This window comes from Halichondria panicea, chromosome 1 (assembly GCF_963675165.1).
Source record: "Halichondria panicea chromosome 1, odHalPani1.1, whole genome shotgun sequence".
NCBI lineage: Eukaryota > Metazoa > Porifera > Demospongiae > Suberitida > Halichondriidae > Halichondria > Halichondria panicea.
In genome coordinates this window covers 10,001,085-10,028,131 of record NC_087377.1, presented here as the reverse complement: position 1 = coordinate 10,028,131, position 27,047 = coordinate 10,001,085, and the positions used below count along the sequence as shown (strand labels likewise).

The 27,047-nt window shown below is 42.3% G+C and overlaps 2 protein-coding genes across 5 annotated transcripts in view; one reads left to right on the top strand and one right to left on the bottom strand.

The window, feature by feature from the left end:
• Positions 1 to 8,217, top strand: part of LOC135344925 (uncharacterized) — a 12,788-nt gene extending 4,571 nt beyond the window's left edge. For both annotated transcript variants that reach the window (XM_064542226.1, XM_064542218.1), the window contains 6 exons: positions 290 to 369; positions 1,995 to 2,244; positions 3,519 to 3,839; positions 5,661 to 5,732; positions 6,123 to 6,239; positions 7,147 to 8,217. In XM_064542226.1, the coding sequence (XP_064398296.1) occupies positions 290 to 369; positions 1,995 to 2,244; positions 3,519 to 3,839; positions 5,661 to 5,732; positions 6,123 to 6,239; positions 7,147 to 7,934 (1,628 nt within the window). In that variant the 3' untranslated portion in view covers positions 7,935 to 8,217. The remainder of the gene's footprint in view (positions 1 to 289; positions 370 to 1,994; positions 2,245 to 3,518; positions 3,840 to 5,660; positions 5,733 to 6,122; positions 6,240 to 7,146) is intronic.
• Positions 8,218 to 8,893: 676 nt separating this feature from the next.
• Positions 8,894 to 27,047, bottom strand: part of LOC135344329 (uncharacterized) — a 53,283-nt gene continuing 35,129 nt past the window's right edge. Inside the window, exons 2-13 of one of the 3 annotated variants that reach the window (XM_064541508.1) lie at positions 19,530 to 19,669; positions 19,104 to 19,433; positions 18,779 to 19,045; positions 18,239 to 18,324; positions 17,603 to 17,813; positions 17,175 to 17,275; positions 16,425 to 16,653; positions 15,609 to 15,725; positions 15,248 to 15,296; positions 14,478 to 14,589; positions 12,815 to 13,027; positions 8,894 to 9,368 (exon numbers count right to left, since the gene is read on the bottom strand). In XM_064541508.1, coding sequence (XP_064397578.1) covers positions 9,150 to 9,368; positions 12,815 to 13,027; positions 14,478 to 14,589; positions 15,248 to 15,296; positions 15,609 to 15,725; positions 16,425 to 16,653; positions 17,175 to 17,275; positions 17,603 to 17,813; positions 18,239 to 18,324; positions 18,779 to 19,045; positions 19,104 to 19,433; positions 19,530 to 19,629 — 2,034 coding nt within the window. In that variant the 5' untranslated portion in view covers positions 19,630 to 19,669 and the 3' untranslated portion in view covers positions 8,894 to 9,149. Of the gene's footprint in view, positions 9,369 to 12,814; positions 13,028 to 14,477; positions 14,590 to 15,247; positions 15,297 to 15,608; positions 15,726 to 16,424; positions 16,654 to 17,174; positions 17,276 to 17,602; positions 17,814 to 18,238; positions 18,325 to 18,778; positions 19,046 to 19,103; positions 19,434 to 19,529; positions 19,712 to 27,047 lie in introns of those variants that run through there. The other 2 variants (XM_064541516.1, XM_064541500.1) reach the window with 2 other exon arrangements.

Here is a 27,047-nt window from a genome sequence, read left to right as displayed (position 1 = left end):
ACTAGCATTGCAATACGAAAGTAGTTATCCTATTTGCCAGTTGTCTATCAGTTGCCTATAGTGTGTTTAAGATAAGTTAGCATTGCACTGATGATGACCAGGGCCTAAACATGCTCTATCCTTCACTATACATGTGATATTTAACGCTCAGTTTACACCCACATTTTGTCATAATTATGTATCGCATTTAACACGAACGCATACCAGTTGTGCCAATAACTTCACCTGCTTTGTAGTGTGCTAGTGATAATATACTGCCATCTGTCAACTATGTTTCACCTTTTTTTAGATCCTCGGATAATCAGGAGCAGTGAAGTCATGACAACTGTTTCATTGGCTGGTGGTCCTAGAGCAACACTTGTGTTTAATGTGAGTACTGTCTGATGAGCTTAGTTTCTATTATGGTTGCAGTATGCATTTACGGATAAGCCTCGTTAGCTCTTAGTTGCTAATTTAATATCATGCCATTTACAGTGAAACCGATTTACAGTGGTGACCCTTGAGCAGACCCTAATGTAGTGACTGTAATAAAGAGAGTACGTACGTGGTCTACTAACATAGGTTGAAAAATGCACGCTATAGACTCGTTGGGCTCATTCTATAATTATTAGAGAGAATGACCTGCTTATAGGATGACCAAAATAGACAAGTTTTGTAATAGAGTTATATGAACAGCACAGTGAACCTGAAACGCTCGAGTACATTGACCAGTATTTACTTTTACACCCACCATGCACTTAGTTTACCACAAATGTTTTCTTTGCCTCCCCCCACACACTCACCAACGTATACCCCTCCCCCCTCTCATGTACAGGCCCCTGCCTCCCCCCCAAACACTCACCAACGTATACCCCTCCCCCCTCTCATGTACAGGCCCCTGCCCCCCACACTCACCAACGTATATCCCTCCCCCCACACACTCACCAACGTATACCCCCCCACACACTCACCAACGTATACCCCTCCCCCCACACACTCACCAACGTATACCCCTCCCCCCACACACTCACCAACGTATACCCCTCCCCCACACTCATCAACGTATACCCCTCCCCCCCACACACTCACCAACGTATACTCCTCCTCCTTCCCTCTCATACACAGGCCCCTGCCCCACACACTCACCAACGTATACCCCTCCCCCCCACACACTCACCAACGTATACCCCTCCCCCCCTCTCATGTACAGGCCCCTGCCCCACACACTCACCAACGTATACTCCTCCCCCCCACACACTCACCAACGTATATCCCTCCCCCCCCACACACTCACCAACGTATATCCCTCCCCCCCCACACACTCACCAACGTATACCCCTCCCCCCCTCTCATGTACAGGCCCCTGCCCCACACACTCACCAACGTATACTCCTCCCCCCCACACACTCACCAACGTATACTCCTCCCCCCCACACACTCACCAACGTATATCCCTCCCCCCCCACACACTCACCAACGTATATCCCTCCCCCCCCACACACTCACCAACGTATACCCCTCCCTCCCCCACACACTCACCAACGTATACCCCTCCCCCCACACACTCACCAACGTATACCCCTCCCCCACACACTCACCAACGTATACCCCTCCCACCCCTCTCATGTACAGGCCCCTGCCCCACACACTCACCAACGTATACCCCTCCCCCCCTCTCATGTACAGGCCCCTGCCCCACACACTCACCAACGTATACTCCTCCCCCCCACACACTCACCAACGTATACTCCTCCCCCCCACACACTCACCAACGTATATCCCTCCCCCCCCACACACTCACCAACGTATATCCCTCCCCCCCACACACTCACCAACGTATACCCCTCCCTCCCCCACACACTCACCAACGTATACCCCTCCCCCCACACACTCACCAACGTATACCCCTCCCCCACACACTCACCAACGTATACCCCTCCCACCCCTCTCATGTACAGGCCCCTGCCCCACACACTCACCAACGTATACCCCTCCTCCCCCCCTCTCATGTACAGGCCCCTGCCCCGTGCTCAGACTATCCTATCACTGGATACCAAGTTGCCTACAGTGCCTACAGTGACCCTAATGACCTCTCGGTACCTCAAGAACAGCGTCGGACTCTTGCTTTCCCGCGCACTCAAACCCAGTTAGGTGACGTCATCGAATTGGGCACCTCTAACGGACTAGAGATTGATAGATTGGTGCTGGTAGTAATTACAGCTGTCAACAGTGCAGGGGATACAGAATCAGAGGAGATTACGTTCCGTAAGTTCCTGTAACTAATTCTGACCTTTAGTCGGTAGAGTAGAGAGTATCGATTATTGAGTTTTAGTTGTTATGAGTCTGTCCTTCTAACAACTGTTCCTCTCGTATAATATATAACGAGGCAATTTACATGAGAGTCTAGATTTGCATTAGTACATTAATATTCATTATTACTCGGCCTTGCATCTACTTATACTGTGATAGTTACAGTAACAATGTACTGTGTAGCTGTAAAATTATGTTTTAGAACTCATGTTTTTTGATTAACATTTTGATTACGGCTGGGTTGAGCCAGAAGTGTGAGTGTGTCTGATGATACATACATGCCTTGTAATAGTCAACCTATAGTACCTGGAAGTGCCTTATCATTGCATGAATTCATGCACTCCTGATGAATGTCATAGGAGTTCGAAGTAGTACTGGTTACACTTTGTGTTCATTATATTGTTCTGTTCTGATGTGTTGCATGTATATAGTGCTAGTATGAGTTCACAGGAAGCACACACACACACACACTGCTAGGATGTTGATGGTATGTGTGTGTGTGTGTGAGTCAGCTGAGCTAGCTCAGTGTACTGTACCCAAGGCAGTGCACATTATCATTCCTTTAAAGTTAGTTCATGTTGTGGTGGTTGCTTAGTAGTGGTAAAAGTGCGCCTTGATGTGGACTCTTTAGTTCCACAGTCAGAGAGCAGCTCTCAGACTTCATTGTATAACATGGCAACAATGTAATTGCGGTGCCTGTAGGCTGTGACAATACGAGATTATGAGACTGTGTTTATTATGTTGTGGGAGCCTGAAATCTGAATTCCCACGAGAGCAACTCTCAGGCTTTTATGTAAAACAATTAAACTGGTGCATATGATAATTCTCTGCTACAGAGTAGAGAAGCTTGTCTGTGTAATTGCATTTTGAACAGGAATTGCGTAACAGCTTGTAAAAATAAGAGGGCAGGGCATCTCACTATCAGGAGTGAACTTCATATCAGAGGCAGGATATACTATAAATAGAATCCAGTAGTTGCCAAAGTGAAGCATTCCGCCCACGTGGAATGTCTAAAAGTTAGTAACAGTATGAAGTTTGCTGAGTCTGATGAGTTACATGCCCTCTCTTCTCTTTACAATCCCTTAGTATAATGTATTTGTGGTTGTAATTGTGTACTTGTAAGATGAGTGGTGGTCCTGTAGTGCAGGACAGTTTATATTTTATGTTACTGCATGGTAGTTGCGTGATATGTACGATACAAGCCATTTACATACATTCTGTTTCCATAGGAACCACCAGTGCCCAGTCAGCCAGTGTCACCATCAACGACTCCTACATTGGGACAGTCTCCTGTGACTTTGCCCCAGGCTCTACCGCCCAAGGCTGTATGGTCTCGTTCACTCAAGTCGATTCCAATGGCAACGAAACGTTCCTCTTCAACCTCAACATCAACATAAGTCGGCCAACTGTCAATGATGTAGTTTTCGAGGAGGTTCCCGATGGTTCCGAGATTGTGTCTACGGTACGAGATGTGCTATCAGACGGTAGTCTTGGACTTGTCTCAGCCCCTGCTAGTGTGATAGGACCGTTCACACCAACTACCCAACCACGTGAGTTGTGTGTGTGCATGTGTGATAATACTGTGGGTGTTATCAATGCATGCTGATCAAATACACCCATCATGTTCACACCAACTACCCAACCACATGAGTTGTGTGCATGTGATAATACTGTGTGTGGTGTTATCAATGCATGCTGATCATATACACCCATCATCCATCTTAGATAGTATGCATGTATGTATGTGGGTGCTGTTTTTTAAGGACTTCTGTTGCCCTCAGCCACTCAGTCTGTGCTCAGTCTTGTTCACACTTGTTGGTCGTGTGCTCAGATCTGTTGCGTAGGAGTTACTGGAATGGAGGTCGGATTAGTTTGGGCGTGGCTTCGAATCTAGAACAAGCCACGCCCAAAATTAATCCACATTTAAATATTAATACCGTTATTTCCTTTGATCGTTATTTCCTTTGATCGCTGGGAACAGTGAAAAAACTCCCTTGCTGGTTGTATCTTGTGATAATTATGGTAGATTAGAGATCAGAGGGTCAAGGAAACTGATGGTTGAAACTGATGTATGAATGAATTGGGACGTATTATGAAACTGAGTTCTTTTGATTGCTCGGAACAGTGAAAACTCCCTTGCTGGTTGTTTGATATGGTAGAGGGTCAAAGAAACTGATTTATGTATGAATGAATGAATGGATGGATGAATAGGTACGTATTATGAAACTGACTCCTGTTGATATCATAGCGCCTCAATATTGTGGTTGTTTCAATTACCTCATCCCACACACAATAACTTGTTTATAATAATTGTACCTGTTCTAGTTCTGCTTCAGTATCTATACCTCTTTAACTAGCCATAACTCGAGAAAGAAGCTTTGTTTGCTAATCCACGAATCAAAATCCAAGAGAACGTGGCTAGAAACCTATAGAAGCTGGTAGCTTTCGTCGCATTGCAACCGTTGAGCAGTTACAGCTGGAACAGACACACACACACACACACACACACACACACACACACACACACACACACACACACAGTCAGCTTTACCGTATCCCTCGTGCGGCTACGCCTCGAGGCATAATTATAATTGAACCTGTAGTGTATGTGGATGCATGGTTTCTCTTATTTTGAAGGTGGATGTATGCATGCACATAGTAATGCAATGTAGCTCCCGTACGCACCATCACTCAAATAATCAGTAGGAAAGCTTTTTCTCTCTCTTTTCTCGAAGCTCCCTTCCAATGTTTGTGTTGTAGTTTCTGTGGCTTTAATGGAAGGTGGCCATTTGGAACTGCAGGTGACAATGGACGTTGTACTAACTGTACTGGAGAGAGTATGATTGCTAAAATTCAATGCTTTGTGATTGCACTATAGCACATGCAACTGTATGTATACCATTTATATGGGGAAGACCATCAGCTCTTCCAACAATTACCCACACCTTAGTCTATTAACCCGGTGTCTCTAAGTGGTGGTCTCTTTTCAATTAAAATTAACTCAATTACAATGACCATAATTATTTGTTTGTTTACATTGTACTCTCGATCTGCATTGTCAGTACAAGTAAGCGGATCACCCCATTTTGAAGAAATTCTACAAATTCTTGCATATTTGTACTTACCACACAGTCACTGATAGTGTACTAGCCATGCAGTTATTGTTTTGCTATTCCTTGTAGTGTTTGGTCATATTCAGTTCCGGCTATTGTTTGTTTTCATAACCTTATGTACACAGTTGTAATGAATATCGTGCCCAGGTCGGTAACAGATGCATGTAGATAGCGTATTAATGCTGCCATCATTCATTCACACACCGTTAATTGCATAGTGTACTTAAAATTACACGTTGTGTTTGCCCTCCCTTGTAGCCACGATGATATCCATCTCCACCGGCAGCCCCTCCATTAGCCCACCGGTCTCACCCACACCACTATCACAAGGTGAGAGTATGTGTACATGTGGTTATTGATCGTATAGATAATTGCTATAGTTGCAATTTTATTTGCCAATGCTCGGCAAATTCGCATTAATTAGGCACATGCATGTAGTGACCAGTAGGTTTTTCTGTTAATTACCAGTCCACTTGAGAATCCACTTGAGAAGGTTATTTCAGTTGTTGTGTATTGTTGTTGTGTAGCAGTAAACAAACTTTACTGGTCTGTAACCCTTTTAATACCAGTTGGCCATTCGTGTGTCTGGTAAAGGGTCATCTGGTCATCTGTGTGTTTTTAGTTTGTATTTTCAATGACACTTTACCGGTTGGCCAATTGTGTGTACGGTAAAGGGTCATCAGCACAGCAAGCACTAATCAACACCCACTCTTCCCACAGAGACCCTATACATTATCATTGGTGCTGGAGCTGGAGGTCTTCTTCTGCTCCTATTGCTCGTTGTCCTCATAGCGTGTTGTATCTGCTGCTGCTGCTCCTCTAAACGCAGGAAAGCAGGTTAGTGGGAATATTTAGTATTGCCATGCAGCCACACTGTATACGAGGTTTCGAATGCAAGACTCTTTCAATTGTGAAATTGTAAGCTTTCGCATAAATACCAAAACTATGGAAAAGGGTCACTAAAGTAGAAAGCTATAATTATCTTTCGCATAGATCGCAAACAAAATACTTGCAAAGGAGAGAGCATAATACGTGCTTATAATTATTCTAAAGCTTGTCCTAGGGGTATCAGTACAATGTATTGTACTTTTTATTATTACTAGCTGAGCCCTAACTGTGTAATAATTATAATGCACATAATTATTACCCTGAGGCTGCTGTTTGTTTGTGTATTCTGAGCCTCCTCACCTGGCTGCCATAGCATTGCGTTTACAGCATGGATAAGCCTCCACACAATAAGCTATTAGTTTTAATAGTGACAGATTTTAATGTCAGGGCTTTGATAAAAGCGAGCAATTGCTAAGAAGCTTGAACTTACACATTGGCTAGCTACACGCGGCCTTTATTCGAGGTACGTATTTACAGCTGAAGTGATCCCGTACCAAGAACAATGGAAAAGGGTCACTGAAGTAGAAAGCTAGAATTATGATTGTGCTGTGCTTGAGCCATACTTTTAAGACTCAAGCCTTTTTTGCTTACTTCGCTGTGATCAGACATGCACCACTAAAACTCTGTTCTCAAAAATGTTTCTAGTCTCCACTTGATTCTATTTTTTAATAATTATTATTCATGTCAAACAGTCGAGGGAAGGTTAGCACTTCAGTGCTCCAGTTGTACATCTCCTAAATGCCTTGTAAACCTCCATTTGAATGCCTAATAACATAATTAAGTTACCCCTGCCCCTCCCCCTCCAAAGATTTAATTAGAGCTATCATGTGACACCTTCTCGTTGTTGTCCCTGTAGTGTATATGACTGACCCAAGAGCCGCAGATGAACTCAGTGGTAACCAAGCCTACGGTGGCCTCCAACTCACAGGTGCCAATGGAATAGATTCTCGGAGTCGAAACAACACGTATATTGCGAAGGGGAATGGGGATATAACCGTGAGCGGAGTAGGCCCGACGTACGAGACAATCGACGATGCCAAGAAAGCAGCGCTAGAAATGAAAGCGTCCAATCCGATTTACGCAACAGCAAATAACGGTTCCCAAGCCAACCTTATCGAAGGCTCAAAAACAAGCCTTGTTCCCAATCCTGTCTACGCTGATCCCCAGAACCAGAACCAGAGCCAGAATCCAGCTGTTTCTGCCCTGAATCCAATCTATTCTGGTGTTGGAGGAAACTCTACCCCCATCTCAGTAGTTGGAGGACCAGCCCCTCATCACAATCCTGACTTCCCATATGTCTCTGATACTCCACTGACCCCCAACCACGTCCCTCAACCCTCGGCTAACGGGGACCCCTCCCGTACCAACGGCGGACCACCTCACTCTCAATCCACGGGGCTCCTGAATCAATCGGAGAGTACGGATGTGGTACCACCGTATGCCGACCCTGCGTACGCCTATGCAGAGGTCAGAGGTTACTCAGGTGTGAGGGTCAGAAATGCTGTGTCCTCATCTTCGGATCAAGAGAAACAAGCTCCGCTTCGAAGAAATGAGTCGTACGGAATGCTGACTACTAGTGCGTCACCGTTGACAACGTCACCCCCTCCGCTCCCCCCTCCATTACAAGAAGACACAGTGAATTGACCGTGCCCTTGTCATCTTATAAATTACTGCATATTTGTACAAAACTGAGTTTATGTAATCTTGTATACTTTTCAATCATTTTGTCTACCCACCATCCCCATGCACGTACTGTTACATGTAGTAGTTTTCGAATATAAATTATCATAATTTTATATTGAATAATTTATTTTTGTTTTTATTTGGTAACATACATTAATTTGTGTACAGTACATCACCTCACCTCCCCTGCACCTCCAGTGAGAGTTCACTTTTTGATATGTGTGTTATAACGTTGTATTGCATGTGATAGGCACAGGGTCATCAAAAATATATGTACTTTTTACCTCGTAGCCAAACAATTGTTCGACTTCCCAACATTTCGAGAGAATAATCCCCGCGCGCGGCCAATTCAACATGAATAATTATTATTTCTCCCACACTAATTAAGTCACATACGAGAGCTATAGCCATGCATGCAGATTATTAAAATTAAAATTATTACGATGTCACGTACTATAATTATTATATACCTACGTACACTCTCGCTACTGCATACCTCGTAGCCAAACAGAATGCGATAATAACTCAACTTCCCAACATTTCAAGGGAATGAACCCCAACATGAATGATTATTCTTCCCACACTAATTAATAATTATCATTGTGGCATAGCATGCCTAGTCACGTACGAGAGCTAGCCATGCAGATTATTTATATTATATATGGATCGATGTCACGTACTATAGTTATTATACCTACACTCGCTACTACTACATGCCTCTAGGCTGTATGCACCTAATTGCCTTAATTTGGTCACATGCATAATTATATAATTATATATGTCTACAATTGACCTAGTTTAGCACAGAGACATAGTATGTTTGAGGGGGTGTATAGTTTAAACAAACCAACAGACCACGAATATTTAATTAGTTTAATGTGCACGCTAATTGCACATGTACACAAACTATACTCGCGACATACCAAATCATAAGCACAATTGTGGACAGACGAAGAATTAAAATTTATTGTTGCAAAAAAATTAAGTGAAGTGAGCAATACGTGGAATCAGTGATCCTGTCAGGTGTGGCATTTAATATCTAGAGTGCTACTTGCAGTTATAAGATTACAATGATGATGGATGGATAAGAAATCGAGGGCCAAACAAAAATTAAGAGAGAATTTCCATACAGAGAGTTCCCATTCCATGCAGGACTCGGAATCACAGTTATCGGTATCAGACTTGTGAGAGACTGGTTCTGCTTCCACTTCTCTGCTGTGGTAGCGTTAATCTTGACCCTCCTCCCCCGCCTCCGACTGTCTTAACCTTCCAGCCAATAGGCAGGGCATCGGCCACTTGCGAGTAGTGTGCAGGGGGTGGTGTCGTGGGAGGGGCCTTCTTTGAGGGAACTGACGCTGCGTCATCCAGTGTTTGGTAGACAGGATCCCGTGTAATCTGTAGAAGGAGGGGATTTATTAATAGTAGATCATACCAAATGTTCATTAGGGCGAGTGCGCAACTGTTTTGGAGCTCATATAAAACCTCAAGTATGAAGGCAGAGCTCCAAAACTTAGGAACATGTACTACTTTGTTTCAACACATACCATGACTTCATGTCAACCGTACCACAACAAAACAACTTATATGGTAGTAGTCATAACAACGTGAGCATTGAAACGTGTTTAATATACTTTGAACATGCAATAACTTCACCAATGATTGTGTCTCATTATTATATAACTTTGTTGTTGTACTGCTAGCCAGCAACAATTTAATCATCAACAAACAACTAAGTGCAGTGGACACACCCAACCACCGAATGTACATAGGAGGAATGTAAGTAACGTACTATGCACGAACATACGTATAGCCACACAGACAATAAAGTGGACGCTGATCGGTATTAATATTGAAGATGTGCTGGAATGCCATGCCACTTGGCAAACAGCACAAGTACAGAATTTAGTTGTAAGTAGTGGAAGTTACTCTACAAGATTGGTACATGGTAAACAATATTTCCATAATATGGTTGGAATGACAAAAAAATTATCGATAACTTAATGTTTTCATACGTCCACGACACACACAAGGTTTTCTTGGCAAGTGTGTACTTGGCCAATTAGATAAGGAAAATAATATTGTGGAAAGTATTCGAGGAAATTTATTGTCCGATTAGACTTCCGAATCTTCCACATTATTGAGTATGTAATTAGTGCTACCATGTTTGTGCCAAGAATATGTTGACAGCAGCTATTATTCAGGCTTACACACAGTATGAGGAAACACGGTCTTTTGCTTTCAATGTAGCACGTTCTACGTACACCATAATCATCAAAAACCAGCTGACAGATGTAGTTCCGTCAGTGATTTCCCTGAGAAAGTTATGGTGACAAATCTCATACTTTACAGCATACAGAAACTGTGGGACAAGCTCAACACTACCACAGTACTACCACAGGTACCATAATAATACAGCACTGCCACAGTATAACAGTACCACGGTATCACCACAGTACTACCACAGGTACCACAGTGTGCACCTAGACATAAGGTCGGCCACCTGGTCAAGAGGAACAGTACCACCAAACACACACCTGTGTTGGATATACACCATCAAACACTGGCTGTTTTGGCTAAACTCCGAAGTGCACAGCAACTCACCAAAAACCAACACATTCTTTTTCTTTTTTTAAGGACTCCGAAAGCGGCTGTCTATCAACAATAGGTATTTTAATGAACAAGCAGTACGTGCCTCATTGACAAACGTGCATGCACAGAATGTGTTTGAAACCGTGGGGACAGGTAATCATGTGATCATGTCAGCTTGTACACATATTATGTACTCTAATTCTCTATACCATCTATGCAACCAATTAAACTAAACATAAAACACTTTAATTGTTGAAACTGTGCATTAATTGAAACTGTGCATTAATTGAAATTGACGCAGCTTGCTCTAATAATAATATTATTGTTCGATGTTGAAGGAACCTTGTTCTCACTAGCAGGTACCGATTAGACAACCCAGGGGAACGGTGCGTAGAGTTCATAGGTGCAGGCAAGTTATAATCATTGCTTGCACTAAGTAGAATTTGTCAGATCGAGTATGAGGCAACAATTAGAGACAGAACTACATGTCCATCACAAGACATACTTATCTTTCTAAAAACGCACTTTTCTAAACTTATCTTAACATAAAATGTTACACACTTTAAAAGACTTATCGAATAATCTACTCTATCGCAAAAATGATAATTAGCTCAGTGAGTAATCACCCTGCCCGCCGCTACAACTAACGTTGCTCTCTAGCTCTAAAACTGACCCTTCCCATGCAGGTTATGAAAACACAGTTATCGATATGTTGGTACTGACTATATGCACACATATGGGAATTAGCAACACACAATTATTTTATACACTGTACACTGACACTGTACAATGTTATGAGAAAGAAACTTCAATTTACGTATACAATTTGCAAAAGGATACATACATTGGTATACAATTGTTATTCATGCATACCTCGACACGTAGCAATCAAATAGATACTACAATTTAACTATTAATTTCACAGCTATAGGGACATCTTCAACTATTTTTTTCCGCTGGCACAACTACAATGCATGCACTAACACTCCATATGATCGATGAAACAATAGCATCTCGATACATTGGAAAATTTTAACGATAAATTATTTATGACATAAAGAACATCATAATTATTATGCAAAATTAATGCAATTTTAAAGGCTGAAGCGCGACGTTAACAAATTACTTCTTGAGAGGATTCCCTTAGAAAATGAAAACAATGAATTTTATTAAGAAACAATTAAACAGATAAACACGCCTCCAAACACACCAGAGGGACGTCGATCTCCCTAGTGATAGGACGACCACAAATCTCCGAGGGGTGAAACAGTCGTCCAAGTGGGATGTGTACAGTAACACACTCGTTCTGACACCATGGAAACTATCCTTTGTGATTAAAATTCTGCTTGTCACAATAACTGTCGGAACTATGTTTGTTTTGCCTACGTTTGAAACACTCAATTTGCTTTGAAGTGGGCAGGGTAATTTACATGTAGTCTCTAACCCAGGGCTTTGATGTGGTAACACTGAACATGCATGCACATCTTCTAGCAATCACTATAACATAATTTTGGAACTATTTAATATTAGACACTAGTTGATAAGATCTACATGGGAGGTACATGGGAAGTACATGGGAAAAGTGCCTCAGAGCAAGTATACTATGGGACTTGGTATGCCTGCAATTTACTTAGTATACCTAGTATTCCATTGTCAAGCAATTGTAATGTAGTCAAGCGGTTTGCGCATGCGCACTAGTATCTAAATGAGTTAGACACTGTTTTGTCAATGTCCACATGGTTTAGAAGCCCTCAGCCACTTAATTGTAGTACCCTCGCTACACTCGGGATACTAAATCACTGTCTTTGGGCTTCTAAATCCCATAGACACCTTGCTGAAATTCAAGAGGTGGCCTACGTACTGTATTATACTAACACAAATCAAAACACATGCATTCTATAGTGGCTATGAGCCTCATTAACCTGGCTGTATTATAGAGGATGACCTGCGTACAACGTGACCAAAACAGAGCACAGTCAATATCATAACAAAGCCATAATCGCATTAAGAGGGACTCCACTGAGTCTATACTGACAAGCGACTCACATGGTCTCCCACTATAGGAGCGTGCTGTACAAACATACAAAGGCAGTACTTATATGTATGCCAGCTATGAATGAGGAAGGCTCTTAGCTAGCAGAAACCAGCCAACAGCTAGGGCAATAAAATAGGAATGGTGTTGCCTGATATAAAGTTCAATCCTACAATATTAGTATGCATAGACACATTTATCTATAGCTACGTGTACATACCTCGTAAGGTTCGGCGTAAGCAGGCACATGTTGTTCGTAGGGCTCTGCAAAGTCGGGCAGTCTCAGTGGCTCCGAGTAGGGGTCAGAGTTCAGCTGAGCATAAGTGGGTGTGTCACCATGTTTGGGACTGGACGGGGGCGGCGGTGACCTCAAGTTTCCGAATTCTCGTTTCAGCAGCTCGTAGTCAGGTGATGGTACACTGTCACGTGTGGACTGGAGGGGGTGGGAATGAACGATGTAATCATAGAAACAAGGAATAATGTTTATTATGTTATACAGTCTTATATAAGCATAGAAACTGAAGATGTACAAGTACATGACCGAAAATGTTATCATTGTTAGTAATTAAAAGTTAACATTCACAGATTGGACCCCCCCTCCCTCCCCCGTCCACACAGTCATGTAATAATTTATGGTACTGAAAATGTTATTACAGAGATGGGGAAGTAATACTACAGGATTAGGTAATCCAGAACATGTAACAGATGAAGTGAAGAGGTATTGTTGTAATGGTAAACTATCCTTGTTTACTATTATTTTGCCTTGTAGGGACCTCAAGGTACTACTTCTAAACAAATGTAAAGGTTTTCACCCATTGACTTTGTGATTGAATAATAGGCTTTCTTTCAGTTACTGACAGAACTAAAACGAAAACCACCTTCAATCGAGCACGGTAAGTTTAGTGGTACATTCTAGCTAGGCGATGAGTAACAGTTCAAAGTGAAATTGTACAATTTCAAAGCAGCTTTCAAAGAATACACGTACGGCCCACATGTAAGTAAGGCGTGTGCACGTACATAAGAAACAATGTAGACACTGTTAGGCATGAATAAAGGTCATTAGGTAGAGCAGAGGTGTGTGAATTGGAGCTCCATGCCTACTGGTAGTTATATGGTAATTCTTACAATCTGCCAGACTATTGTTCAGTTCAGAGTCGAGTGGGCCTACACAGACGATGAATGAAGTCCATTCATCGTCCAATGTACAAACATTAGTGATACACTTGTAGGGGCAGTTACAATGTATAGTTTCCAAGAGAACTTGGACATGATATTTGGCTCAGAACACGGCTTTTGATTAATTGGGAAATTGATGCAAAGCAACAAACGATACACGTCAGGGGAAAACAAACAGGAGAATAAAATGGATGGGTTAGGGACTTGGCAAATCCTTCAATGGGCACACCTTTTGGGGAACCAGTCAAAACAAGCGCATATTCTGTACATGTAAAGCAGCCAAAACCTTATGAACTGCTAGTCAACAGGATGCATGCTTAACTTGGAGCAACACTAAAGAACTCAAAGGGTGCATGTTCAATCAGTTGGTAATGCTATGCAAGGTATTCAATCTACAGTCGCATTTGGTGCATGGTGGTCATACAAAATATGGACAAATTCGAGTGACGTACATATAAAAGTGCTAATTAATGATGCGTGTCATATTTAGTCTTCTGACGGAGGCCTATGTAATGCTCATAGTCACCATAATAATGTTCAATTATACCACACCCCTCCCATACTATAAAGAAACTATGTCACTCGAATTTAAACATATTTTTGCTTGCACACACACAAGACAAGGTGATAAAACTGATAAATAAATGCTGTTGATAATGGATATTAAGTTCGTGGTTGAGGTTACTCTATATGATGTGGGCTGGTACCGTTTGTCTGTAAGTGTCGACTGAGTCGTAGATGGGCAGCTTGTTCTCCTGAGGCTCTTCCCTCGAGGGCACCCTCGCTTGTTTGTTCGGAGAGTATCTCACCGGGTAACTGCTGTGAGTGGTGTGTGTGTGTAAGTGGTGTGTGAGTGGTGTGTAAGTGGTGTGTGAGTGGGTGGGAGATGATTAAAAGAGGTACGTATAATTACATAATTATGATACAATGTAGCTCATAATAATTATTGTGAATAAGATTTTGTGGTATGTGGGCGGGATGAAATGTTTCCCCACAGGTCTACCACAATACAGCATTGCATCAGCACATTGTCCCCACACAACAGTGCAGTGTGACCACAGCTCACATCTTCCATGCAGGGTGGTGATAAAACAGGGAATGAGAAACGAGGAAATAAGAAATGAGGAAATGAGGAAATGAGAACGCGATGTTTAGGCAGAGCAAGTCTGAAGACGAAGCTAACATAGACTACTGAGATACAGGTGCCTCCATACAGGCATACTAACTTATGTTCCTCTGTCAGCTGGTACACGGTGTGACACTCTGCACACACACATCACATGGAACCAGCTACAAGTAACTACCTCATCCCTCATGTTTAAAACAGTGACAAGGAAGCTAGTTCTTACACTGTCTTAGGACAGTGCATTTGTTATTGTAGAATTGTAGATGGCTAACGTTACTACAAGTGTACACACTTCTGGGTTCAACGGTAAATAGCGAGTCAAAGTTGGTGTTCAAAAAGCGATGGACTTACTCTTGATCTTGGTTCCTGATCCAGACAGTGGTATCCTTGACGCTGTTGCCTGGGGACATAATGAAACCTATTATACACAACTTGTACAACATGAGAAAATACATTATTATCTTATCATATACACGAGAAAATGCATGCATACTAGTACACACACACAATGACACCATTGCATATCAATGCAGCCCGACTTGTTGACTCCTTCTAAAGTAATTCACTACAGTAGCACTAGACACAACACAACAGTTAAATGCAAGCTAGCTGTGTAGGGTCAAGTGATAAATATTCCCTTTTAGTGGCTTGTGGTCAAATGTTAATTGGGCTATGAATACTATTAATTTAGAAATTCACTGCTCTCCCTCACCGAATGCACGATTCTTAAGTACGCAGCAGATCACGACCAGGATAACGACCGCCAATACGACAGCTATGGCTCCGCCCACTGAGGCTCCAATGATCAAAGCTGTGGATACGGGTGTGCCTGTGTGTAGGTGTGTGTGTGTGGGTGGGTATGTGTTGTGTCTTTTGTGTAGGTGTGTGGTCATTTAGGTGCATATATGAATGAACGTGTTGAGAGGGTAAAACACTAAAAGCTGATATGGGAAGACAGAAGACAAGACGACTAGCACGAGCATATCTAGTGAAGACTTCACACCCATTGAGTACACTAATTACCACATTTGACTCGACTTGAATTACTTATACGTTATTAGAACCTGACAACACATCAACATTGTCGCCCCAGCGGTAACCCCAGACTACCTCCCCATATACGCTAGTGGTAACCCCAGACTACCCCCCCATATACGCTAGTGGTAACCCCAGACTACCTCCCCCCCCTCATATACAATATCCTACTTGAAACAAACACTGCAGTAATGAAGTGTCACAAGCAATACAGTCAGAGGTATCATAACACACACCTTGATAATGTGCTCGTATTTGTATCGCAAAGAAATTTTATACCTCACATAATCTCACATAATGGAGCATTATTAAGTAACATATAACAGGACATTTTTAGGCCAGGTACGCACAATATGTGTCTATGCTACTCATTGCCATTTTCATACGGTGCCAACATGAAAAGTGTGTATGCATGTATGTATAGTTGGACGAATGCTCCATAATAATTACTTCTACCATACATGCATGTACGAGATTTACCACGCTTATTTACCTTCTGTGCTCAAAGGAGCGGTACACGGCTTGTTCCCACTGACATGAAATTTTCCAGGCATGCCTAGGTTACCGGTGGTGTTGTCGGACTCTATATCAAACACAAGCATCTTGTCGTAACAGGAGGGGTTGGTGATATTGATGACAGCGTCCACAGAGGCTGCATCTGGTTGGCTACGATACAGGGAATGAGTGAGGTTACCAAGGCGAGTGAGAGTCTCCAGTTGAACCTGTAGTAGAGTGGATAAAGGTTGCATGGGGATAATCAGATGGTTGTACACAGATAAAGGTAAACAAACTTGTGGCAGCAAGCACCAAAGGCTAGACTGTAATAATTGTACAACACCTTCAAAGTTTACAATGGCTAGACTAAATACCTGTGGTTTAATAATGGCAGTGTTTCAAGAATTTGCAGAAAACAGACAATGAGTGTCTGACTGAATTAAAATATTGGCAGAATTTCATAGAAATAGAGGCCTCAACACGATGAAAAAATTTTCCCATGCTGATCAGAAATGGGATATGATAAGATCACAACTAGATCTCACTACAGGACTACAGTGAGTAGTGATCCCCACATAGAAAGTAGGCAAATTTATTGTGGTCACAACAAAAGTGTATAAGTCCCTGGTAGTTTCCGAACCTTTAACCACAATAAGTGTTACATGCAACTACAGCAGTGTAGCTAGGCAGCACTGAATGCAATACACGGACATGGTTCCGCCGTGCAGCTGTTCCTTTATGCTCTCACCTGACAACCAAGTGCGTTGGATCCGGGGACAAACTCACAACGCAGGAACAGTGTACCTTCATTCATCTCCATGGCAGTGCCGCTGAGCACGTCAGTCGTGTCTGGGGGGGAGGGGGTGTAATTAGTTCTGGATCAATTAATGTGTTCTATGCACACTTGGACACGACTGATTATAGCTAGGCAACAAAAGGAGCTCTTATATGCAATCGGGCATTGAAGTATAATTGAAGTTGTGGGCAGCAAGACATCATGTCACATCAGATTTAAATTAGTCAATACATCTCTAATCTTGTTGACTTAATCCATAATAATTATTAGATACAGAGAACCAGTTCACCTAAAATCACTGGTTCCTAAGAAAGTTGTCTCTAGTAACACAAAAGGGAAGGTAGTGAATACACTAACAGTAAATATTTATATGCACTCACAAAATGTTTTCACTGCTGAGGCTGTACTTCCAATGGCATTGTTAGCGTGCACCTGGTAGGTGTAGAGAGTGTTGTCGTTCAGACCCGCCACTGTGATAGAGACGTTGTCTTCAGGGGGTGTGGTCACTGTCCGAGTGATGGGGGTGGACGTGTTTGAGGTGAGCGTCACCGTGTAGTTGGTTACCGGGTGAGCGGGACATGACACGGCTTGCTGTACGGGTGCAAGGACAATAGGGCAGTCACCAAAAGATGCAAACTTTTACCAACAGTTCAGTAACAGTAATGAGTTTGCTCCAGCAGAAAAGCATTACAAGGACACACACACAGCGAAAAGTGTAGCATAAATGTCCATATAGCGTAGATAATCTCAAAGTAAAAGTTAACTTAATCAATTTGTACATGTAATGGGGGCTGGTTTAGAGGTTTAACGACCCAATGGTTTGCTGAGTCTACACATGCAGTTTGGCTAGTGGAAGGACTGCATTCATTACATTGGCACTGTGCATTCACAAGGAACATTGGAGAAGATGGAACTAAAAATATTTTAGAACGGAGGGGTAATGAGTATCCGAGTATCTATTGAGATTGAATACACACAATTATAGCATTGACTGCATTATAGACAGTCAAACTCACGTCAAAGGAAACCGTGAATTGAACTTGAGCACCACTCTTTGTAATATCGGTAGAGATGCTGTCACTCAGTGCACCCACCTCAGGAACTGTGCGGACAGAGTAGTGAAGGTACAAAGGTTGCTACCACAGAGAGGATATGCATTTAGACTAAATCACTATCACAAGGGATGCAAGCAAAGGAAGTACGGTGCAAGTTTATTTTTGACAGGGCTACATGGTTTATGAACGTGTAATTTGTAAGTCTGTGGCAGGATCACAAGTTGACGTACTGATTATGCAGTACTTCACATTTTGTTAGTTTGTACTATTTGTGTTGTCTGCAGGCAGACACACATAACACTTGAAGCTTTAGTGTGGACGCCATAAATGCACATTTAGAAGTGATAAAAGTGTGCTTTTGTTAGTTAATTAGTAACTGTTCAGTGGAAGAAAAGAAAGCATTTGTTTATGTACATGTAAACCAGCCCCTGAGGCACCCTTATATCTTATCACTAAACAAGTATCTACATGACTGTACATGTTGCACTGAATTACACACACCTGCAGGTAAGACCACTTCGATGTGCTCCGAGGTATTGCTGCCGACTTCATTGTACGCTTCCACTCGTATCTGGTGAGAATCACATGAGTGCTCCAGTTTTGAGAACACAAATGAAGGTTGTTCCATTGTAGCTTCGACGACACCATCCACATACACCTTGTACTGAGGGGAGATGTTGAATGGTAAGAACGAAGGTTCCCATGTCAGAGTGACCTCTTTCTGCCTCTCTGACACCACTCTCACATTGCCAGGGGAAGTGGGGGAACCTGTGGGGGGGGGGGGGTATGAATTAGTTTCTGATGTGCAATAAACTTGAGAACTTACTAAAAACTTTAACTCTAATCCTCTCGTTTACAGGTGGTTTTATGGTTAGACTTGTTGTTGCACTACAGGCCATATCGGTATCATTCAGACTTTGTACAATGGACGAAGAAAGAAATAATTTGGAGAGATGATTGCCACTTGCATCAGTAAAGTCAGTGATGTTCACTCCATCAATTAGATTGCTTCTATTCCCCACAAAGTCGCTGGAGGCTGTGTTAAAGTAATAAGTACCAAACTCCCACACTGCACGACCCTTCACTTTGCAGGTATAGCTCATTGGTTGACCAACAGGTATTAAGTCTCTCTCTGCTTGAAAACTGATCACATTTGCTGGATAAAAAAAAAAACAGGCATTATCTTGCATTCAGAGCTTATTGCTCAGTGCAGTGGGGTTAACCCTCAGTGGATCTAGCTGTGTTTTGTTACCTTCATCTTCTGCAGCAGCAAAGACACAAAGGAGAACCACGTGTAGAGCAATCATGGTTAGAGTCTTGCTGACTGCTGCCTTACAATATCCGAACTCCATAGTCAGTTCACTGAAGTGCAACTTGAAAGATATAACTTAGGCTAGAGAATTCTCCACTGATAAACTTTATATTGGTCCTGCAAAACTACTGGAAACCACGCCCTTTCTCTAAATAAATTTATTCATTTCCGGTGGAAGTCATAGCACACACCTACATTTTGCAAAAAAGGGGTGGATCTCAGTGTTAATCCAGTTGTGCTTTTTTCATTAATGATCTTTACTGATAATAATCATTTGCTAATTAAAATTGACACTAAACACCATACTCCTCTCTATTAGACTATTATTCATGTCAACAGCTGAGGGTTAGCACTTTATTGCTCAAGGACTGATCTCCATGCAGTATGGAGGACGTCGTGTGCTTCTCTCTCATTGTGCTGTCCAGCTATTGCCTTCAGGACCCAGAGTCTAATCAGGTGTGTACACCCTGTATGTAATTAGTTATACTGGTATAGCTCTATCAATTCTGTATTGTAAATGAACTATGGCTCGTGTTACAAGTCATGACCACGCCCAATTGAGCATGCGCAATCAGCACTGGCAATGTTATTATGTAATGCATAGACACGTCTGAATTTAGATGGGTGTGGCCCGCCTCTAAAAGGGAGACGGGTTGCAGCCCTATCTAGCATTTATTCTGCTGCAGAAAAACACAGATTGCATACGCACCAATCAGATCGTATAGCCCTTACATAATGCATTTGTTGGCTTCCCAGCTCCTCCCCTTCTCTGCAGCAAGCTGAGCTTTGTGGTTAGAGGCGCGGCTAATATTAATAATATTCATAGTTAGTACGCGATGCAGCAGAACGAATGCTATACCGTATAGCGGGTAATTTTCGTGGGGTAAAATATTCGTTATTTTCGTGGGCAGGCTGACCTCCATGAAATTTTAACGTAGGCGTGGCTTATCGGAACGTAGGAACGCCGTGCACAAGACTAAACAAAATTTTTACTCAAAAACCACCGTGTCTCGAGTTGAACGAATTTTTTACCCCACGAAACTTACCCGCTATACGGTAGATAGGGCTGCAACCCGTCTCCCTTATGGAGGCAGGCCACACCCATCTAGTCTGAATTCTGATACTTCTATATAGCTTATCGGATGCGGCCGTGCATATAGTCATGCCACGACCAAAAAATTGATGTTGCTTTTCAGTATATAAAATTACACATCAATATCTCACTTCCGACTGTTTGAATACCGTATAGCGGGTTATTTTCATGGGGTAAAATACTCGTTATTTTCGTGGGCAAGCTGACTTCCACAAAATTTTGTAGGCGTGACTTACCGGAATGTAGGAATGCAATGCAGCCATGAGACTAAGCGAAATTTGTTACTCATGAAAACCACCGTTTTCGAGTTGAATGCATTTTTACCCCACGAAAATTACCCGCTATATATACAGTATACAAATGGAGTTAACCGCTTGACAGAACACAGCAAGGCATGCAACCGTATAAGTATGAGGTGAGTCTTGATGTGGCTGTATATATGCGGGGTAACTGCAAACCAGAGCCAGAATGTTGTCGGGTCCATGCAGTGAGAATCCACTGTGCTCAAAAGGTTGATAATTAAGTGTAACAAAATGGTGTGTCATGTACTAACTCATTTTTGGCCCATTAAGAGGTTCACAAAAATTAACGCACAGCATGTATCTTTGTGAGAGTCTTGTGTAAACTGCTTGCTGATCGACTTAGAAATAGCCTGCACTAGAGCGTAACCATTTTAGTGTGTCCATGTTTATATAATAATTATAGGCCCTATAAATTATTCTTTTTTTTCACCCATTACTAATTACTTGGTGTACGCATTACTTGGTGTTCCTATTATCTGTTATTCTCATAAAAAAATGTGATTAATTCTCATATATAATTTGATTATTCCCTTGACAAAATTGAGACGTATAGATATAAACACTGACACAAGACATAAATGATCATGGTTCTCAATGTTATCTTGCTGATTTAACCTTCAGCAATTTTTGTTATGAAATTGTCGTTAGGCAAAATTTAATGTAAGGATCTTTACCAAAAATGGACATTTATGCCTGATTCCGAGCGAAGCGAGGCTCTAATCGGGTCACATTGAGATTTTGGAAAAAAAAAAGTGGACGACGACGTCAGACACAATAGAACTAGTGGCTCTGGTTGCTTGCAGACCGTAACGGTTCGACTTCAAAGTGAGGACGTGTTAGTGATTGTACTGAGGACACTTGAGCTCCATTCTACAGCTCAGAAGGCCCTTTTTCAAGTGTTTTGCTCATAAGCTAGACAATAGTTTTTAGATTGACGATTCGTGACATTTCGATCATTATCTAAAATCCTTCTAGCTCCGCTCAGCTACCTCTACATGACACACCCAACATTAATGATCAGTCCTTCCCCCCCTGTATGACACCCTGCTCATTCTATAGCAATAAACATGACATCAAACAAGGATAGATGGAACAATTGTTTGTCTAGACTCGGTGTGATTGGTGATACTGATATTGGGACTCTATATATGCATGAAGCTTAGTCAAGTATTTGTTGATGAAATTTTAGGCGAACGCCGCCAAACGTACGAATGCTTTGTTGCGAATGATGTTCATTACCTGGAAGAATCAAGCAAATTTCTTTACGATGGATTTTTTGCGAGCTCACTTGGAGATCTAATGCAATTATATAGCTATGGCTACAAGACTTCAGTCATCACTTTTAATCATCACCACAACACTCGGTAACCAGCCCATATACGTTACTCCGAAGGACGGTGCTATGGAAGGGATCTTAGTTTATGAACCCATCGGATCTGGTCATTATGATGCAGCTCTCCCATACTGCGACACACTCAGCCAGGTCAGCATGTTAAGTAATGTGTCAAAGTGTGTGAGTTGCAGATGTGGAGTCAAAAAAAAAGATTGGAAAAGTTTGCTCACACGGTTGTACTCTATGCCTCAAGGTGTAAATGCTACTTAATGGATCGACCGTGTACATCTACATGCCTTTGTAAAGGCTGTAATGGTGTGCACGTGCCACAGCTAAGAGTAGGCAAGAGATAAGACGTCCTTATTTGTCTCAATTGGACATACCAACAAGCAAAAAGTTTGCTCTCGGGAGAGAGAGGAGAGATTCTATCTACTGGTATCTGGTCTGGATTTGTAGATATTAACATACCAAAAAAAGGACTCTACCATCGATATTGTTAGCACATACAATGACATTATCTACTACTCTATGTCTACATTCTGTTCAATACCCCTGCAAGACGATACTGCAGAAGACAAGGCAACCAAATTAATTCTTTGCTAAACCAATTTTGATGCCTACAGTCACCAAAACCAACTGTTCCACCGTTGTCAACACTCAAGTAAACACTACCCCAGCAGTCACCGCTCAAGCTATCACCCGTGCAGTCACCACTCAAGCTATCACCCGTGCAGTCACCACTCAAGCTATCACCCGTGCAGTCACCGCTCAAGCTATCACTCGTGCAGTCCCCGCTCAAGCTATCACCCGTGTAGTCACCACTCAAGTAATCATCCGTGCAGTCACTGCTCAAGTAATCACCACCCCAGCAGTCATCGCTCAAGTAATTACCACCCCAGCAGTCACCACTCAAGTTATCACCCGTGCAGTCACTGCTCAAGTTATCACCCGTGCAGTCACCGCTCAAGTTATCACCCGTACAGTCACCGCTCAAGTAACCACCACCCCAGCAGTCACCGCTCAAGCTATCACTCGTGCAGTCACTGCTCAAGTTATCACCCGTGCAGTCACCGCTCAAGGTATCACCCGTGCAGTCACCGCTCAAGTAACCACCATGCACCCCAGCAGTCACCGCTCAAGTAATCACCACCCCAGCAGTCACCACTCAAGCTATCACCTGTGCAGTCACCACTCAAGTAATCACCACCCCAGCAGTCACTGCTCAAGTTATCACCACCCCAGCAGTCACCGCTCAAGCTATCACCCGTGCAGTCACCACTCAAGTAATCACCACCCCAGCAGTCACCGCTCAAGCTATCACCCGTGCAGTCACCGCTCAAGTTATCACCACCCCAGCAGCTAGTCAGTGGCGTAGCCAGGATTTTGGGAAGGGCAGGGCTCAAATCCATTGAGCAGGGCCAGAGCAGGCCTGAATAGCTTGGAATTTTACCTAAAAAAAAGGTCATCACTTTTCATCTGCAGTAGCATGCGCAGTAGATGGCCCTGCCCACATTTCCATTGAATGACATCATTCTAGTAACTATGCATGCAGTACAGTGCAGAATAGATTGAGTTGATGAAACACAAAGGGGGGGGGGGCTCTAGCCCGTCAGCCCCCCTCTGCCTACGTCACTGCTAGTCACCGCTCAAGCTATCACCCGTGCAGTCACCGCTCAAGTAATCACCACCCCAGCAGTCACCGCTCAAGTTATCACCACGTCACCGCTCAAGCTATATCAGCTGTGCAGTCACCACTCGAGTAATCATCCGTGCAGTCACTGCTCAAGTAATCACCACCCCAGCAGTCACCGCTCAAGCTATCACCACCCCAGCTGTCACCACTCAAGTTATCACCCGTGCAGTCACCGTTCAAGTAATCACCACCCCAGCAGTCACCGCTCAGGCTATCACCCGTGCAGTCACCGTTCAAGTAATCACCACCCCAGCAGTCACCACTCAAGTTAACACCCCAACTCAAACTATCATCCATGCAGTCACCGCGTCTCTACTTGACAGCCTCCACTGTGGAAGTATTTCAAAATCAAGGAAAAGGCAAAGAAACAACTGAAAGTAAAATAATTATACATTATATTTTTACTGATTGATTATTACTCAAGTTATTTTGATCACTGATTCACTCCATATCCTAGGGGATTTCCAGTGAATATGAGCCATATTTTACTTCCTCCAGGGAAGTATGGAATATGGCTCATATTATATATACTCAGATTAGGCTCATTCACAAAGGTTTTTCACCAGCAAAATATTCTAGTAACACGGTAGCTATATATAATTATAGAGGTACACAGAGTGCCTCTTCATGCTAGCGCATGTTCGTATAGCACCTATGATATATAGTGTAACTCAGAGTGTGCTGTGTCCCAAATGGCCTCATTGACAAGTATGATCATGACACAGAGATGAAAGTTGATGTTTAGCAGCAGAACTGCATGCTCTTGAACTTTTTACACACAGTAAAACATTTCTCATGAATTATTCATGTTAGTCCTCGCGTTGTTAAAAGTAAGCCTCAATTAAAATCGAGGGCATTTCCGTTTCCAATCCCTCTTCTACTCTATCTATATGCATCGCCACCATGGTCAAACAGAATGCCTCGACCTGTGTACAGTCTATTGGAGTTGCGTACTCCTCCTAATGAAATGCTTTATATATGCATGCAGTCATATAATTATATAGAAATAGATCAATGATACTACCACAATAGGTATTATAAAGGATCTTGCTCTGTATAATAATGGCATGTTGTCAGGCAGCATCAGGGTATAAACTAGTTATAGCACGTGCACTCGGAATGCATGGCATATAATTATTGCACTCAGCCCACGGGGCTTACGCCCTCGTGCTTCAGCGAAATATATGCCATACATCCCTTGTGCCCGTGTTATAACTATAACTAATTACGCAAGTATTAATTTCTGCCATTTCTGTGAATGAGTCTTAGAGAGTAAAATCGCAAAAATGTGTACTCGCAGATAATTGGAAAATGCAATGAAACCATGTATAAAATTAATAATCACAAATTGAGCAAGATTTAACAGAACCAGCAAAATGAGTTGAACAGTGAAAATGCAAACAAACCTACCTGCCTGTGAAAACACGTCACCAGTGAGTAGGCAGATCAAAGCAATCCAATGCTCTGTTATATATGGCATGTTGTATCACTACCATAGCAACCATATATTGCACTGGCATAATGCACTATCATTCATATGCACTTACACTGTGTATAAATACAGTAAATTTCATTTATATGCACTTGCACTGTGTATAAAAATGCAGTAGATTTCAAGACTGCTTTTGGGATTTATGCACCACCCTCCCAACCTCATTTGGTCCCTTTATAGGCTACTACCTTTTGATTAGTTGTAAGAACAAAACCTAAGAATTTACTATGAACCCACTAAAATTCACTCAAAACACATGTCTTTTACTACAATTTATAGGGAAAAAATTTGACCAATCAGAAGAGTTTGACGTCATTGGGCAACAAGTTAGTTATTGCAGGTGCCCTCTTACAACATGCCATATATTGCACTTGATGACATAATGCCCTCGGGCATTATGTTGCACCCGTGCATACTAGGCAATAACTAATACTTAAGGTATACTACCGTCTATCATGCATTATCATTGACTGGCTACACTCGTCAAGAAGTACCATTAAGTTTCTACAGTTCTCTTACCGCCCTCTGGAATTAACTTGACGTACTCACAAGATGGTTGCTTGTTTACTAACGCAATACTGAGGTGGATGGTAGGTTTCATGCACATGCATTCACAGTTCAATTATTACAGATATGCCAATTACCTTTACAGGGTCCAACATTACCAGCTGGCTATCCTCAAATTCGAATGTATAATGTGACAGTTAACCATGGAATTGAAATGTCCACCAATAGAACAACACTATCCATTCCCAATTCTATTTTCTCTGGAGCTGGAATCTACTCGTTTGATGTTAGAGCTGTCAACATCTTGGGAGCAGCTGCATCAATAATGGCTAATTTTGAAGGTGCAGTACATTTTCAGCTTGTGAAGTGCTGTTGTATAATTATTATTGTTGCTACTTGCAGTTATTCTCACAAGTGTATCAAGTTCTTATACAGTTACAACAATAAGCGTTATTCTATCATTCTCTGTCAACAACATCGGTTGTGTTAAACCATCTGCTAGCATAATGGTACACTACCAAGAATGCACACTGAGTCTACAAGACTCCAGGTTTTCCACGAGTACCTATTCAGCATTGATGTCCAGCTCATTCACAGTTACAATTTCTGATCTTCGTGCTGGTATCACTTATTGCTATCGCTCTGAAGTGGTGAATGCCGGCACCATTGTTGGTTTTGAGAATGATCGGATGTTCACTACTTTATCTCTCGTCCCCCCTCCTGCTATGATAGCTAGTGCCATATTAGTGAGCAGTGACCCTCCAACTTACCAGTGTGTGAACTCTGTGGAAGGATTCAATGGAGGTTCTTCACAGACCACAGCATTTTTTGACTCAACAACTGGCACTTACTCTATCCCTTCCTGTTCAAGTAAGTGAATTTGTTGTTTTTAGCCATTGTTAAACTAATAATTATTATTGTGTGTTTATTTTTTGCAGTAAATAGTTGGCTTGTTGCTGTTATCGTGATTGCTGTTGTTGTTATCCTTGGATGCCTGTTTGCAGCCACTTCTGGTGTAGGCTGTATTTTCTTTTACTG